At 45.2% G+C, this 18117-nt stretch overlaps 1 protein-coding gene across 4 annotated transcripts; it reads right to left on the reverse strand.

The window, feature by feature from the left end:
* Positions 1-862: 862 nt before the first annotated feature.
* Positions 863-15627, reverse strand: LOC310817271 (poly [ADP-ribose] polymerase tankyrase-2-like). 4 transcript variants are annotated; one of them, XM_083687772.1, is made up of 27 exons: positions 15077-15627; positions 14441-14665; positions 13992-14087; positions 13626-13662; positions 13415-13490; positions 13030-13124; positions 12597-12663; positions 12135-12321; positions 11844-11965; positions 11573-11664; positions 11340-11418; positions 10961-11132; positions 10530-10609; positions 10121-10266; positions 9725-9890; positions 9226-9445; positions 8922-9031; positions 7322-7510; positions 6303-6612; positions 5890-5972; positions 4490-4610; positions 4186-4283; positions 3992-4066; positions 3692-3797; positions 2903-3089; positions 2373-2529; positions 863-2064 (listed from the first exon to the last, which is right to left on the reverse strand). In XM_083687772.1, the coding sequence occupies exons 1-27, from the start codon at positions 15363-15365 to the stop codon at positions 2002-2004; spliced, it is 3648 nt and encodes a 1215-aa protein (XP_083543898.1). In that variant the 5' UTR covers positions 15366-15627; the 3' UTR covers positions 863-2001. The 4 variants fall into 4 exon arrangements, with proteins under 4 accessions (XP_083543898.1, XP_083543896.1, XP_083543895.1 ...); XM_083687770.1 differs by lacking the exon at positions 7322-7510 and having other exon boundaries at positions 4186-4253; XM_083687769.1 differs by lacking the exon at positions 7322-7510.
* Positions 15628-18117: the final 2490 nt, after the last annotated feature.

Consider the following 18117-nt stretch of genomic DNA (forward strand, 5'->3'; position numbering starts at 1 on the left):
TGCAAGTGAGTGCAAGTTAGTGACCCTATCTTTTTTCTCTTGACTTTATCAAGTCTCCTATATTACAAGGACTTCAGGACCTAAACACCAGAATGACAGTTAAAATGGTTGAGAAGGGCTGACAGATCTATCAAATCTGTCAAACTTATTTGGACAGAAATCCGCTGTCAGACATCCTGCTACAAATGGCCTGTCATTATTACGTAACGTATCTTTCCCAGTAATTGTCAGACTGTCACACAAAACAACAGTTGTGGATACTTTCTGTATGTGTGGACATTTTACAGTAGGTCTGACTTGGTTGGGTAACAAATATATAACAATGTTTATCTAAAAGTAACAACATAAACTGAAGTAATATTGTTTTTGTTTGTATTCAACAGAGTATTGATTCCTGATGTCTTGCAATATAATCACCTAATGACATAGCCTAGTATTGCCAAGCACATACAATAACCATGCATGTCTAGAAGGCCAGCTCTTAATGAAAATGGTAAGAAACACATGTTCTATTCAACAGATTGGACAAAGAAAATGACATCAGAGAAAATGACAAAGCACAGATTGATGATATACTGTAGTGCTGGCTGGATGTATGCACTCAACATGCTCTACTCATTCCAATGGCACCCTTAACCCCTATGGTGTTCATCAATTGAACTGGTGTTCATTCATTCCTTCCTGAAATTTCAAACTCAACTTATCTAAAAAGTGAAAATAGTGCCATCTACTGCTAACTCAACAGATCAGACCTGAAACAACGAAGATGAATCAATTCTGTGTGACCTGGAGTGAAGGGTATCTTATTCAGTCAATGGTTACATCAAACAACTGCCAACAGGCGATTCACAAATAGGTCATTTATTTTCATTTGGCTGTTGGTGTGGAGATGTTTCCCACCAGAAACTCAGCCATGCTGATACACCTCAGCAGCACTATAGGCAAACACGTTCCAAAACATGACGTAACAAGAGTTAACCAGACAGGTGTAATACCATGCATAAGGAACGACCGCTCCAAGAACATTATGCAATGAACAGCATATTAGTGTCAATTAATATCACATTATTCCCAATGCCAGACACTACCCACGGTCTGCAGACAGAAGAACATTTACATACTAGCTCCTTGTTTTTGTTGTTGTGTGTATAACCCGTTATACCCTTGTCTATTGCACAAAAGATAGAAGTTTCTTAGCAACACAGAATTGGACTTTCGAATTGGAGAGGGGTTTAAAATGATGACAATTCTTCAAATATGAAGCCCTTTGTTGACAGTGACAAAGAAATATTGAGCTTTTGCTGTGGCTACCGTGGCGGGACACAGGGAAATTATTCCCAGCATATTCAGATAATCGTTTATTGTTGCTGTCACTATGGAGACCGAACAATTCACCCTGTACTGTAATTGGATAACGGATTAACGGTTGAAACAGTGGCCGGCGGCTGCTACAACACCAGGCCAAGCAGGACAGACGTCTCCCTCTCCACAAGGCAGACTTTGAAAACACAGATTTCAGCTGCTGGTTCAAGTGGAATAGATAGATTCATAATTTGGCCATTTATAATAGAGGCATCATTGAACTCTTTGTCAATTACAAATGTAAATAAATTAACATGCTTGTACAAAATATATACAATGTCTTCATAAAATAAATACTTCACTTTTGCAAGAGAGAGAGAGAGAGAATGAGTTTGGAAGTCTTTGAATGTTGTGTTAGACCGAATGACGGCAAGAACTGCTAAGACAATACTGTTAAAAAAGGACAAACACTCACACATCATGATCCAACTCCACCCAAGGTCAATAAAGTGCTTCAAATGAACATGAGAAAACAACAAAAAAACAAGCCATTGAAAAAAAGACCCAACATTTTTATACACTGTATAAATATGGTTTGTGCATGCAATTAGTAAAGCCTTTGCTGTGGTTGACATAGAAACAAGCTGAGAGATTCTCCTTTGTACAATTCCACTTGTGCTCTCCTCCTTCATTCCGCTTCTATCCATCTGCGGACAAATCAGGCTTCATGATCTCGTAGGTAATCAGGTACTCTGGGTACGCCTGGACAAGAGAGGAGAGGAGAGAGAAACGAGAGAGATGACCCACTTATTCCAGCCAATATCAATTGCAAGGCAATCATATGAACAATCACTCTCATAGACACAGTAGATATTGATGCAAAAATGTAATGAAACAGTTTTCCAAAGCACCCTTAGAATTCTACAGTCTCTTGAATGGTGTGAAACAACCCAAGACAGAACTAAAAACAAAAGAGTAGCATTCATTGACACGTTTAAAAAAAAAAAGAGAATCGATCCAGAACCAACTCAACAACAGCTGGAACCCAAACATGTCCACTAGTCCAGTACCTGTTCTCCTCTGTAGATGACGTACTCGGCCAGGGCTAGTCCGTTGACACTGGGTCGTCCCGTGACGGAGTGGTGGCCGGGCGGGGAGTGGGCCATCTTCATGGCACTGAACTGAAGGAAGGACTTGCCCAGGGTCACTCTACAGAACAGCAGGTGCCTGGAGAGAGACACAGACAATCACAGCCAATCATAAAAGCTCATTTGACACCAGGAAGTTGGAACCTCCCCTCTCAACAAAGCAGTTTACAGTATGCTCAATTCCATGTAAGCAAGCCATTCTCTCCAAGCTGATCCTCTACATCAGTCATAACGACGACATATTGTAACATCACTCTCTTAAATTCTTGTGGGTGGACTTTATTATCAGTTCAACTACTGTATGTAAATGGTTAAGTTGAACTCGTGACTTGTACTTCAGCAGCTACTGTATCGATGTCATGTTTTAGTACAGAATAGTTGCGCGTGGGGGGTGGGGGTGGGGGGGGGGGTGTAGTTAGGGTTAGGGTTGGGGGGGGGGGTTCCTGGTTTACCTTTGGCACACGTAGCAGGACCTGTCTTTGTGCAGAGGGCACCCTGTCCCTCCTCCGATCCCATACACATACTGGTTACTCTTGGACGAGTTCTCCGCAAAGTAGATCCCTGCTCCAAACATGCCTCCGATGTAAGCGTGCCTCTCGTCAAAACCCTTGTGGATGATGGCGTTGACAAACGGCGAACCTGTCGGTCAAGACATTATGAGTCACCACATGACCACAGCTGGGGCTACTGTAAATAAGTCATATTTGAAGGGGTGATTGGTTTCAAGATAGTCTTTTAAAATGGCATGGATTTTCTTTGTTGCATACAAAAAAAAAAAGCATGTAGAGTTAATAAATGATAATTCTCATTCTTTAAGGTATATACAGTATATAAAGGACAAAGAGGATAAGGCCTATAGAAACAGGCTCTCAGAGTTGTATTGTTGTAGGTTATAAGTTCTGGTTATAAGAGTGGACCAGGGGAGAGTAGTGGAGGTGGACAGGCTCATTGTTATACATGGAGCGAAATGAGGAATGGTGGTACCAAACACGGTCCATGCATTACAATTACAAGCCCATCCTCCGCTTCTACCTCCACCACCCTCCCCTGGTCCTGAGGGATATTGTTCATATCTGTAATCATGAGTCATGCTGAGCTCAGAGTGCAGATTGCTGTAACCCTTCTTAGATTGTGTCCTGATCAGGATTTTAATACAATTCCTCATTCCATTCCATGCATTACAATGAGCTCGTCCTCCGATTTCTATCTGCACCATCCTCCCCTGGAGTGGACAGTCTTACCATGGAACAACATCCTCTCATTTGAATGGTTGTGATTCTCCTCAGACACCTCGTTCCTTCGATGGGTGTACCTCTCCCAAAGCTTCTTGTTACACACTTTCTGGATCTGCAGTTCAAGAGCATAAAGGGAGCAAATGAACAAGAATCTCAAACAAACTAATCTTCATTTGACAGATGCTGTCAAATGAAGCTGACTAGGTGACTAATGTTGACTAATGACTTCTCATTAACTGGACTCAATGATTTAATTCAGTGTGCTGGAGAAATTGGAGCCAGATGTGGACACTTAGACAAATATACCTTTACAATGTTGTATCTGTTGAAAACCCCTCCGGCATGGCCTCCATCTCTGTGCTCTCTGACTGTACTCTGCATCTGGTAACAAACAAACCAAACAAGACCCCAAGAAGGTTTCCATTGAGAAAATCAAAACATGATGATCCATTTGATGTGAGACCCTTGATAGTTAAGATATGTCATTGGTTGTACTTTACCTCCTCGTCCACAGACTGAAACTCCTTGTCGTCCGATGCTAGGTCTATCAGTATGGTCCCGCTGTTTGCTGTGTTCAAAGTCAGATAAGGGTTCAAACCTGCACACACAAGGACATGAGCTTCATTAGGCTCCAAAACAAACAAACTCTTATACACGAAGATCGTCTGTGCTTTGAGGGCCACGTTACATAAGAACACTTTGAAACGGCTAACGACATTAGCATGCATTTGATGTTTAGCGAACCCATGTCTTACCAATGGCAGCATGGGCTATTTTTGTATTTTATCATGGGAGCGTACATACTTTGAGGTCCACTAATAAGTCTCTCCACTCCTTTGATGATCTTGTGTCTGTGTCCGTAGGCGTTGATGCCGATGTCCTTCAGCTCCTTGTGTCCCATCTCCACCAGAACATCCAGGGTTATCTTCAAAAACACAACAAACTCTGATCTCACTATTTATCTCTGAAAAAGCTTTATACTATGCAAGATAATGAAGATATCTATGAACCAAAAACCTAACAAGATCGACAATGTAATTCAGAGGCTGTTTATATCCACTTTGCAGATAAATGAAGGTTGAAAATAAGCAAATACAAATTAAGTGAGTTGGGGATGCTGGTGGAGGTAGAAATTGGAGGACGGGCTCATTTTAATGCATGGAATAGAATGAGGAATGGTATCAAATGCCCTAAAAACTGTAGAGATGGTAGTAGACTTCAGGAGAAGCCCAGCCCCAACCGCCCCCCTCATCATGTGTGACTCCCCAGTTAACATTGTGGAGTCATTCAGATTCCCGGGGACAATAATTTCAAAGGACCTCAGGTGGGCGGAGAACATCACCTCCACCATCAAGAAGGCCTAGCAGAGGATGTTCTTCCTGCGGCAGCTGAAGAAATTCAACATGCTGCAGAAAGTGATGGTAGAGTTCTACACGGCAATCATTGAGTCCATCCTCAGCTCATCAATCACCGTCTGGTTCGCTGCCTCCACTGCCAAGGACAAAGGCAGATTGCAGCGGATCATTCGGTCAGCCGAGAAGGTCATCAGCTGCAACCTGCCATCTCTCCTGGACCTGTTCCACTCCAGGACCAGCAAGAGAGCAGGAAAGATCATCGCTGATCCTTCCCATCCTGGTCACAACCTCTTCCAGAGACTTCCATCCGGCAAAAGGTTCCGGTACTAAAACCTTGCGTCACCTGAACAGTTTCTTCCCTTGGCTCACAACCAAGCCCCCTGCGTCTCACTGAAACCCCCCCGCCCCCCACCCTGTCACACAAACAATGCACTGACAGTGTCATTTATAATTATTTAAAATTATTCTAATTTATAGTGTACATGCCCCACAACCATTTCACAGCCTCTAGCCTCATTGCCATTTAGTCTCACACAGCCTACAAGATGTATTGTTCTGCTGCTCTTTTTTGTCAATTTGTTATTGCTATTTTGTTAATACTTTGCTATTTTGTAAATTTCTTGTCAATATTTGCTATTTGTTTTTTATGTCCATGCACCAACCTCACCAAGTCAATTTCCTGTATGTGCAAATATACTTGGTCAAATAAAAGAATTCTGATTCTGATTCTGATTCCATGCATTACAATGACTCCATCCTCCGATTTCTACCTCCACCAGCTTCCCCTGGTTCCAGGCTCCTTGCGATTGTAAAGTACAGGCGATATGATAGTGTGGGTGTTCCGCTGACCTGCTCTCTGTCAAATATTTCCAGTAGAGGTTCCAGAGCCAGGTTGTTGAGGAACTGGCAGATGGTCAGGTCCAGCCCTGTAACTACAAACAGAGAGAGAGAGAGAGAGAGAGAGAGAGAGAGAGAGAGAGAGAGAGAGAGAGAGAGAGAGAGAGAGAGTCTGCTTTTCAAAGTGTCCTCACAGAGTTACTGCCACACACCACTAAAGCCTATAGTACATCATGTGAACTGTCGCGGCAACTTCTGGGAGAGTAAAGGCATAACGAGTTCATTAGTTACTATGTTGGACATCCATTTACTGTAGGTCATATTGAATTCTCAGTGGAGAGCTGAACAAAAGCAGTTATGCAGGAAGTAGCTCACCTACCTGTCTTAGATAATGACCTATAATTCCTCCCAACTGGGTGACTCACCTTCCTCTTTCTTGTCCGTGCCCAGCGCTCCTTTAGCCCCTGGTGGACCCGCCAGGAGGGCAGGCAGCTCGGGGAAAGCGGAGGAGGAGGAGGAGAAGGAGGAAGAGGTGGAAGAGGCGGAGGAGGAGGTGGGCTGGCTGTCTAGACTGCTGGAGGAGGAGGAGGAGAGGGGGGGCGTGGGGCTGGAGGAGAGGGTGGGGGGGACTGGGATCAACGCTATGGGGGCCACGCTGATGACCTGTGGCTTGTAGCAGCCGGGCAGGGCAGAGGGAGGCATGGCGGCCATCAACAAGGCACGGACGTCATCCGCCTGGAGAGAGAGAGGGGGGAGGAGAGAAGGAGAGAAAGACAGAATGAGAGAGAAAACCATCATTATCAATACAACATTCTGGTAAGACTGGATATCGGACAGACTGAATCACAGTACACATACGTGCACAGGACCAAGAAGAGGTTGCAATAGAAACCGGTGCCAACAACACATGGTTAAACGCAACATAGCCTACTGTATAATAACACGTATGAATAGGGCTACATGCCTCAACATGAACAAACCCTTGACATGCATACATTCAGTCATGTTGCAATGTACTGCGAGAGTGCTTTCCAGGCATTTCTGTGACGGGGACAGGTCCTCTTCCATTGAGAGAGAGGTCAGGACCCTCATGGAAATTGGATTGCGAACGTCAAGCAAAGTGAGAGCATTGCGATACATTAAATCGCCTCAACAAAGGTAATACGAATTTCAAAAGACCTAGGTAGTATTCAGCATGGAACTTTACAACATTATTGAGTACACAATCTGCAGAGTAGATCTATAAAGTAATGCTTGGTGTGTAACTGTCCTGAGTTGAGGGATTTAATGTATACAAGAGCATCAGGCATGACAAGCAGGTGGGCGTGGCTATCTATGGGGAGCCCCTCCGCCCTACAACAGTCCCATGTTTGGGAGGGGCGTGAACACAGACAGGAGAGAGAGTGTGTGGTTGGCTGGATGGATGGATAGATGGGGTGGATACCGTGACGAGGTCCAGCGGTGATTGGCCTTCCTGGTTGCGGAGGGCGGGGTCGGCCCCGTGGGCCAGCAGCAGGGTGCACAGCTGGGTCCTCCCTTTCTGGGCGGCCTCGTGCAGCGGTGTGAACGCCCACTTGTCTGTGGCGTTGACGCATGCGTCGTACTTGATGAGCAAAGCGGCCACATCCACATGCTGCAGAAATGAGAAGACAACGGGACTCTGCTTGGCTTGACTTGGGTTCCTTTCCTGGTTTTGTTGCTTTTCTGTATCTCAGATAGATAAGACCCGGAGAACACCTTGGCCTACATCACCTCTTTCTCTCTCTCTGCCAGTCAATTCAGCCTCCCCTGCCCCTCTGGGTTGAGAATGAACTGTGAAGCCGAACCCCGGGACATTACTGACAGCCTTAGCAAACAATGGAGCAAAAAATAAAGTTTTCGCATCTCTAGGGAAGAGAAAGGCTTAAACTGCTTTCCACAAAATGTGGATGTCCTACATTACGGAACAATGTTGAGTCGCTTCAGACGAGCATATTGTTCAAATACAATCCTGCAAATATGTGCTCTCTAGCCCTTGCGAATTTGAATTTAATGCATGGCATTGTCCAAACAAAACCCTCATGTCTGTATAGGGAGAGCGAACCAGGCACCAAGCAGGATGATGAGCTCCTCCATCTCTCAAGGGCTTTTGGAGAGAGACGGGCTGATCAAAGCAATCTAGTGGCCTTTTGTGTCCGACTGCCTTGTGTGCGTGTGAGAGAACGATGAGTGCTAATCATTTGTTCAAAGAGACATGCTTCAGCCACTGCCTCATCACTGACTGCAATCCGTGCTTACATTTCTGAGAAGAAGCTTTTTGAAGAAGAAAAAAAAAAGGATATTTAGCCCTTTTCTATCATGGTACAATAGGACGCCTCATCACCGAAAGCAATTCATGGTTACATTTTTGAAGAGGCTTTTTTTTTTTTTTTTTTTTTAAAGAGTACTTTAGCCTTTTTCTAGACAAGAGAGATGTCTATGAAAAAAGAGACTCGGTGAGGGTTTGGTCTTCTAAGCATGAGACTCTGTATGTATGTATGTATGTATGCATGTATATATACGAAATATGTATTCCTGGGAACTGTATATATCGTGTCTGCTTTTGTACTTGTGTTTCAGAAACATTTCATGTGTACATTCAACGGACAAGTGAGACTTGATGAGACATTGGAGGCATTGTATTACAGGGGGATGAGGAGTGTGTATGTGTCTCTGTGCAGGGGGATGAGGAGTGTGTATGTGTCTCTGTGCAGGGGGATGAGGAGTGTAGTATGTAGTGTGTATATTAAGTATGATGATGAGGAATGTAGTATGTACAGTAAATGTGATTGGGACTCCCGTAGGAAGCAGCGTTCAAATACCCCCCCTACCTGCACTGTCGAATTGCTAGCTTTTTCAATAGCGTAGCTGGTTGATATCGGATATTTGAGGAGACAGTCACATGTGTTGACAAGTCAGAGGTCGCAAGGTCGAGACTCGGTCGGAGCAACTCGAATTGTGGGGCTACTGTTTGTCAACAACTTGACGTCCGTTTCATATCGTAAGAATGCATGATTGAGACTCACCCCGTAGGAGGCCGCATTGTGCAGGGGGATGAGACCCCCCTTGTCCTGGGAGTTGACCTCAGCTCCGTGCTGCAGCAGGTACTCTGCCACCTCCAGGTTGTTGTAACCAGCTAATATAAACCAACACACAACCAGGTAAGAAACGCTAGCTTCAATTAGCATTGAATTTCATTTGTACGGATGGATGTGGTGTGATGTTGAAGCTTCTAGGCCAGGGCTCCCTTGCAGACAAAAAGGCATACAGAAGGTGGCCTACAGAGTTGTTGCTGACAGTTCCCCTGAATGAAATGCCCAATGCCCTGACCTGCTAGGTGCAGAGGGGTAGAGTGGCGCCCCTGGGTGTCCCTGCAGTTGACGTTGTCCGGGCTGCAGAGCTTCTTGACCCGTCCCAGGCAGCCATTCTTGGCTGCGTCCAGCATGGCAGGGTCCCCTCTCAGCAGGTCCTGGATGTCCGTGTCTCCCTCCTTCACCAGGTCCAGAGGGGTGTTGCCGTCACGGTTCTTCTTGGCTGGGTCTGCGCCGTGCTGCGGGGGGGGGACACAGCGGAGTGGTTGGATTATGGAAGTGGTGCAGGTCATTGACATGATTGTGCAGGCTGTGCAGGTCAACACCTATATATATTATTATATATATATATATCATATGGATGTGATTCCTGGAGGCTATTGTGAGAACTAGAGGGCTTTACACTACATATGTTCTGCTGCAGATGAAGCGTCTGGTCTCCTGGACCTCAAACCACTAGCATTATGAAAGTAAGTGATGTCTCTGACTGCAGTCCAGTATTCATTCTGACTCCGTACCTGCAGCAGCAGTTTGCAGATCTCGTATTTGCCCTTGGCGGTAGCCTCGTGGAGAGGGGTGAACTTCCACAGGTCTGCAACATTGACCACCGCCCCATGGATGACCAGCAGCTCTGCCACCTCATAGTGGCCGTAGGAACAGGCGTTGTGGAGGGGCACCAGGCCACTGCAGGTCACAGAGACAGAGAGAGAGAGAGAGAGAGAGAGAGAGAGAGAGAGAATTAGACAGAGAGATAATTCAGCTGTAAATAAGTGACAACTAACCAGGGTTCCACCATTTTAACCGTGAACAAAACGAATGAAACTGGTTTCTTTGGCTACAGTACGAGAACATCAACATCCAACAACACAAACTACGGAAGCCTCTGAGGATCAGGGCAGACGGGGGGGCCTCACCCTTTGTCTTTGGCGTGGACGTCCGCCCCATGTTGCAGGAGGTACTCTACCATGGACACGCGGTTATACCCCGCCGCAAAGTGGAGTGGGGTGGACTGACGCCCCTCCACGTCCCTGCAGTTCACATTCTGCAGTGTGCACAGCTTCTGCAGTCACACAGAAGATAACGACGGATGGTTATATGACCACATCAGCAGTGAGAAGGACAGAAACACAGGGTGTGAGGCAGGGGAGGCTGGTGGAGGTAGACATCACAGAGAGGACAGGCTCATTGTAATGTGTGGAATGAAATGGTTTGATACAATTCCTTATTCCGTTCCGTGCGTTACTATGAGCCCGTCCTCCAATTTCTACCTCCACCGGCCACCCTAGTTTATTGATGGCAGAAATGCATTGAAACTCCAATTACCTTGACAATCTCCAAATCTCCAGATTTTGAGGCTTCAAGCAACTGGCGGTCGACATCAGAGTTGCCAATCAAAACTCCCTCTGCAAGAGATTAAACAACTCATCTAGAACTGGGAACCCCACATGGGAGGCTGGTGGAGGTAGAAATCTGAGGACGGGCTCACTGTAATGCATGGAATGGAATGAGGAATGTGTGTTTGATACCATTCCTCATTCCATTCCATGCATTACAATGAGCCCGTCCTCCGATTTCTACCTCTACCAGCCTCCCCTAGAACCACACTACTTCAATCCAATAAGTGACTGTTCCAAACTTATGTGAATGACTCCTGTTCCTCCAATCATTTGATTCATCTTGTCATATCTTATGCTTGCTTATGTGAGCAGATACAGTAACTAGGCGTGGCTATTCCCATGGCTTTTCCTCCATACCTTGCAGTATCTCCTGCACGCTCTCGTTGCCCACCTGGGAGGGAGATAAGCCCTGCAGGGACATGATGAGGGGGTCGCAGCCCGAGCTCAGGAGCAGGCGACAAGTCTGGAGATGGCCACAGTGGGCCGCACGGTGGAGGGCTGTCTGGCCTAGGTTATCCTGGGCATTGACCTGCGCACGCGCGCGCGCACACACACACACACACACACACACACACACACACACACACACACACACACACACACACACACACACACACACACACACACACACACACACACACACACACACACTTTACCTAGATCCTTACTCTACTAAGTACTTAGATAAGCATATGATAACCCCTATGATATGAAATGATAACCCCCCTGCCTTTACCTTTGCCTCATGCCTCACCAACACCTCGATGACATCATTGTGGGACTTTTCAGAAGCCAGGTGTAAGGGCGTCAATAAGCTGTGACAAATGACAGAAGAGGTTGCGTCATCGGAGCGAAATGAACCTTTGCTTCGTGACACACCCAGTTGTATTTGACACATCACTAATGATTTGATTATCTTTGCAGTGACAGATTTGTTTATGGAATAAAGGTTAATGTTACAGAACTCACTCTTTCGTCTTCTCGTTCACGTTGGCCCCTTTCCTCAGCAGTAGATCACACACCTGTTTTCTCTTGGGGTAGGGAGAGGTCGAAGCGCAGTGCTGGCAAAATAACATTATGGGTTCTTATTCTCTCTTGTGTAAAACCACAAAAGGTTGAACTCCATTATTGTGTAATTACAAGCAAATTACACACCTTACTCACTGCTTTACAAGTAATCAACTAATGTATCCCTAATGCATCCTTCAAGTTGAACCTCTCTCTGAGTGAGGATGCTTACCAGAGCTGTTTCGTGAGTCAGGGGATGTTTGAAGTTCATGGTCTCTAGCGTGAGGTGTTTCTTAACACGGGCAACGTCGGCTTCACATGCTGCATGGAGCAGGGCGTGACCTCTGAACTCGTCTGGAACAGACACAGGAGGTCAGCTAATTAAACATACCCCTAGTAACATCTTATTCATTCATTCATTCAGTTTGATTGAGAACATATTCTCATTTACATAGGGAATAGGAAGGTCAAAACGAATAAGACAAATAGGTAAAAGGTCACAGCTCGGGGAAACGCTGCTTACATGCGAGGCGTTCTTTGAGCTGTGCGGTGGGGGACAGGTCGATAGCACTCTTGTTGTGACAGTTGAGGAAGGTGGGGTCGGCTCCGTAGCTGAGCAGGAGAGAACACACCTCCACGCGGTTCTTAGACGCGGCCTCGTGGAGAGGGGTGAACTGCCACAGGTCCATGGCATTCACGCAGGCACCATGCTACCAGGCGGGAGAGAGGCAGCAGGTTAACATGACATTCACACAGACAGACATACAGACAGACAGACAGACATACAGACAGACAGACACACAGACAGGCAGGCAGACACACAGGCAGACACACAGACAGACAGACACACAGACACACAGACAGACAGACACACAGACAGACACAGACACAGACAGGAAAGTACACCTTGGCTTGCCCTTGAACATGACACAAACAGAGGGAAAACATAGAGTGTGAGAGTGTGGCCGTGTGTGCTCATGCATACCTTTACTAGTTGCTCAGTGACTTCATAGTGTCCATAGGAACAGGCATTGTGTAGAGGCACCAGATCACTGAAACGCCACAGAGGGTCAAAGGTCATTGACACAGACGGCACAGGACAAGGATAGACCAACATACAGTGACAATGGGATTCAATGGGGCAGTGTAGAAGCTGAGCTCACACACACACACAACACCCGGTCCAACAGCTCTTTCACACACACGCACGCACGCACGCACGCACAGACAGACACACACACACACACACACACACAGACACACACACACGCAGACAGACACAAACACAGACAGACAGATACACACACAGACAGACAGACACACAGACACACAGACACACACACACACACACACACACACACACACACACACACACACACACACACACACACACACACACACACACAGCCCTGTCTCACCCTTTGTCTTTAGCATGTACGTCAGCACCATGATGCAACAGCAGCTGTACTGTCTTCACGCGGTTGTAGCCTGCGGCCAGATGCAGAGGGCTGGACTGAAACACACAACAGAGGACAATATTAAATGATTTGTTTGTTCAGCAAACACATACTTACAACACTGGCGTCTTGTCTTTTTAAGGGCTTTGTGAAAATGTCATAAATTCCTAATAAGGTTTGAATAGACGCTTTACAAATATCTTATAAGCAAATGTGCTATAAAAAGGGGAGCACAAGGTATGCCACATTTGGCAAAGCACCTATAAGGGTCATCTGTCTTTTCACTATTTCTGGAGGATTTAGAATCTTTGTAAGATTCCTGAGTTTAGGAGATGATGTGAATGACCTTTCTCCCATCGCTGGCGTGACAGTTGACATTCAGTGGTGTCAGGAGGGACATCAGCTTGTCTTCGTTCCCACTCCTGCCATGATGACATCACATGCATTAGGGCGACATGAAGGCACAGCACAATAGTGTTCAGAGGGGTTAAGATATCTTCATGGTGGTCATTTAAAACATACATATATATATATATATATTTATATATACACTGCACCTTGCACTTTCAAGCAGGTCATCTCTTCTATATTCACCTGTTTGAGATTGTGGGAAAATACATTAGATCAGGTAAATTCACAAAAGATGTCATAGATGTTATATCTTGTCTTGACATGCTCTGTATACACAACTTTGTAATGGGTTGGAGTCATAGAAATAGAATGAAATAGAATTCTATTTCTATGGTTTGAGTAAGCTGTTACAGAGCAGTGAGTGTATATTAGTGTTCTCAGGGTACCCTGTTCCCATGCCCAGAATAGATGCAGCGTGAGTGAGCAGACTAATTGAATCATGCAATTTCTTGTTAGAGAATGTGGAATTGCTGTGAATGCATGTCAGAGAACATGGCGTCTCTCCCACTGACCCGTCAGGACTGCTTTAGTGGACGGTTCTGCCAGGTCCAGTGCTGTTCTGCCGTCTGTGTTGCGAATTGTTGGTTCTGCCCCATGCTGCAACAGCACTACAATAACAACAACAACAACAACAACAATCACCCATCAATTCATCATTTACAAACCCTGAATAAACACAAAACACATACAGTAGCAAGTGTGCCTAAAGTCACTCTTGGCTCACACAAAAGTGGGCCTAAAAAAATAGAGGCCCTACAGTTAAGATGTGACCAATAAGAGAATAGGTACTGTGCTTAATTCAAATGCATGTTTCCTAAGCGGACAAATATGTATCTCCAGGGACATAGTACAGTAGGGGTGGATACCATTCCTCATTCCATTCCATGCATTACATCGAGCCCGTCCTCCGATTTCTCCCTGCACCAGTCTCCACTGTAGTCCAGTATAAATCCCGTCCTACCTATGCAGACATCAATCTTCCCCTTGATGGCGGCCTCGTGGAGGGGCGTGTAGTTCCAGTTGTCCCTAGAGTTGGCATCAGCCCCGTGGTTCAGAAGCAGGTTGACCACCTCGGCGTGGCCAAAGGAGCAGGCGTTGTGGAGGGATATGAGACCCCCGTCATCCCTGGCGTGGACGTTGGCACCATTTTGTAAGAGGTAGTCCGCCACATCCCTACGGCCGAACCCTGAGCAGGAGAGAGAGGGGGGGGGAGGGGGCTGCATTATTAACTCACAGCACCTCTCACTGGGTGGTTTTTGGTTATGGTCATTTGCATATTTGACAGGTACTGTCATTCAAAGAACATTCATGAATAGAATGCAATGTAATATGAGATATTATACTCGTATTAGAAGATATCTGTGAATATTAATACATTTTGTTTGAATTAACATGACCGTGGGTATTTATAATGTGGGGGCAGAGGCGCCTTTGTGTCTACATTACACTGTTGCCATAATAAACCAATGTGAAACGTTCCGTAACATTGTGTTACATCCATGCAACATTGTGTTACTGTACATTCGAAAGGTGATACATTGTAGCAATGATTATGGTTAATGGTTATTACTTGCACCTAGTGACAATGTGGACCTACCTGCGGCGAAATGCAGTGGGGTGGATTTCCTGCCCGCTGTGTCTCGGCTATTTACATTCACCGGGTTGACGAGCTTCCTCACGCGCTCCACATCTCCGTTTCTGCAGGCCTCGAACAGCTCCCTGCCAGACTCACCGGACCCCGGTTTCTCCACTCCCGGGGAAACAGCACCACCCAAGCCCGACACCCCTGAGCACCGTCGGGCGGACATCACCGGTGTGGTGGTGTCGGCACCGTAAAGTTTGGAATGTGCGTACGCGGATCCCCAAAGCCGTGCCACCGAGGCCATGAAAAGGAGTGCCCGTTCGATTTCACCACATATAATTAATTGCAACCAATAATCAGATAGACGCACGCAGTGTTCCGATTTTAAATCGATCACTATGACTGTCAAATCATCCTTGGAAACGGCAGGATGAGCTGTCAAATTATAGTAGGGTATTCCAGCCAACTGCAATTATCCGTCTGTATTCAGCTTCGGGCTACTGTCATGTTGCAGAGAACATCACCTGCCAAAATATCGATGAGTACCAAACGTCAGCAAAACATTGATTACGTAATGTACTGAGAGTCAACACAACCGGTTGTTGAGGTCTCCTCCCCGCGGGTCCTACCTGCACGCCCAAAATGGACCGAGGTATTTTAGCACGTCACGTGGTTGGATGCTGCAAATTCAGCCGTGTTGCTATAGCATCGCCTCCGATAGGCGCGGTCGAGATTTGTGACTATTTTCCCATTTGTGACTTTTTTTTCCCCAGAAAGCAACATGTAATGAAACTGAACGTATTAATGAAATTGTATATTATTCAAAACAAATAATATTGGTATGACAGTATGACAATAAGAATTTACGGAGTACAGTATCTTCATAAATGTGTCACTAGGTGGTGCTAATGCCCAGGTATCATCAGTGAAAGGCCTATTATCATACAAAGGGGTAACCTACAGTAAGACCAGACCAATATTTATGACCACAACCTACTATACTCACTGATGGGGTAATCCTCTTCCCCTCCTATATTCCCCTTATCGGCTCTTCCCATCCAATGCTTCAGTGTTATCCATTATATATCCACTATTATCTCATCACTGATTAATGTACAATAAGATTCTGTTAATGTGTCTCATGACCTTATGATAGGCCTACTAATTACTCCTGTTGATTTAAGAGATTATAAGTATTCATAGGGATAACAAACCACAACAATAATGATATTTTCTCTGTTACATGCATTGCTTACACTCTTGCCATAAATCGTACAACTTAACTGTCCATTCTGTCCAATGGTTTACCTCCACTTTCTCTGCTTTGTCTATGTTTAACAGCACGTTTGAACTTGGACCTTGTATAAATGGTGACGTATCATTGATACTGGCTCCATTTCAACCGGTCAGGACAGCTGAGCACTGTGAGGTCCATAACAGGTCACTGGACTGGCAAGATGTCTAGTTGTGCCATCCGGTTCCCACAACGTGCACTATTGGCTCTTCAATGTCTTATTAGGAATAACATAAGTTCTAATTTTAGAGAGGCGATTCAAGGACAAGTAGTGTTTCACGTGAGAAACTCCATGACTCTTGATGACATAAACGCACTTCTCTATAGTCAGTGGCTTATGTATTTTTCAGCACCTCCGTAAAGAGAAAATCTTTGACGTGGGTTAGGGTTAAGGTTAAGTTTAATTGACTCCATGTTCTATAAGTTCATTTCAGACTGTTATGTGAAGCAGTACAGTACATTGGTTGATATTTCAGCCACACTGTCCATCAGGGGAGGCTGGTGGAGGTAGAAATCTGAGGACGGGACTGTCCTCAGATTTCTACCTCCACCAGCCTCACCTGCTGTCCATATATTGTTCACTATACTTAGTTAGCACACTTTGTGTCCTCGGGAATACAGCAGACTAGTAATTTAGTTTTGTGGTACTTGCTCTTAGTTTGGGTTGTCTGAAACAGAATATTCATGTTTTCTTTGCCTGCATTGTGTCAGAAATAGCAAGACATCTCTATACATTCATGTCCAGGAGACTCAAATAAAAGAAAAGTTGCACAGTATAGTCATCATGTTGTGGTACTTTAAATGCCTTCCTCCCTCCCCCATGAGTTGAAAAGTAAACTATCTTCATTTGGCTGTGTTTAAAAATGTGTCCCTACTCTCCCTAAGATACATTCTGTAATTTTCCGCTGGATGTCTCCAGACTGAAGCATGTAGATATTTATTGCCTCTGTTAGGCTCAGGCTGACTGCCAGATTAAACAATGTACTGCAGCAGCAGGCTCTGACTTGTTCTCCGTCTGACCTCCGAATACACAACATTTCAATACTTCAGAATAGATAAGGATGTGCTACACCACATCCAGGGGTATTATCAGAAAATCTGGTTTAAATAAAAAAAGCTTGGATATCGGAGAGCATCATAGGTCAATCATTCAAACCAATTCTAAATTTTTCGAGAAAGTGGCCAAAATAGGATAAGAGAAACTTAAGAGATATCAACTGCATGGTACAATTCTAAAACAGGTTTGTTCATGGGGATTTCCTACTTGGGTCAGTGCCTCAAGGAAAGTGTCCTATTATTGTTCTCTCTTCCTCAGGAAAGTCATAAGTGCTACCTCCGACAACAGCTTAAGCGAACAACCTAAAGGCTACATTAACTGCAATGGCACTTCAATATGGTTGATTTCAATATCAACTGGGTTACTGAGTTAAGTCACTTTCACTTGTCATACATTACAGTAGGCCTATTTCACAAGTCTGTCTTTCAATTCCTAACACAGCAGTGAGTATGTATACTGCAGTCGTGCAGACTGACTGCAGTAGTGTGTCTGGCACTACCTTCCTGTTATGCAAGAACTTGACCAATGAGTGTGCAAGAGCTCCTCTCCTGACCGTGACCACATGTGTCCTCAACCAGGGAAGTACATACTTGGCTTCACGCCACCGTTGTTACCATAAGGAAGTAGACTGCAAATACAAAAAAGTTTTGCCTGTGTGTGGGTAAGCTTTTGTTATCTTCATCAAGTAAAAAAAAAAAAACCTCC

The sequence above is a fragment of the Argentina silus genome (genome assembly GCF_951799395.1).
Source record: "Argentina silus genome assembly, chromosome: 16".
Classification (NCBI taxonomy): domain Eukaryota; kingdom Metazoa; phylum Chordata; class Actinopteri; order Argentiniformes; family Argentinidae; genus Argentina; species Argentina silus.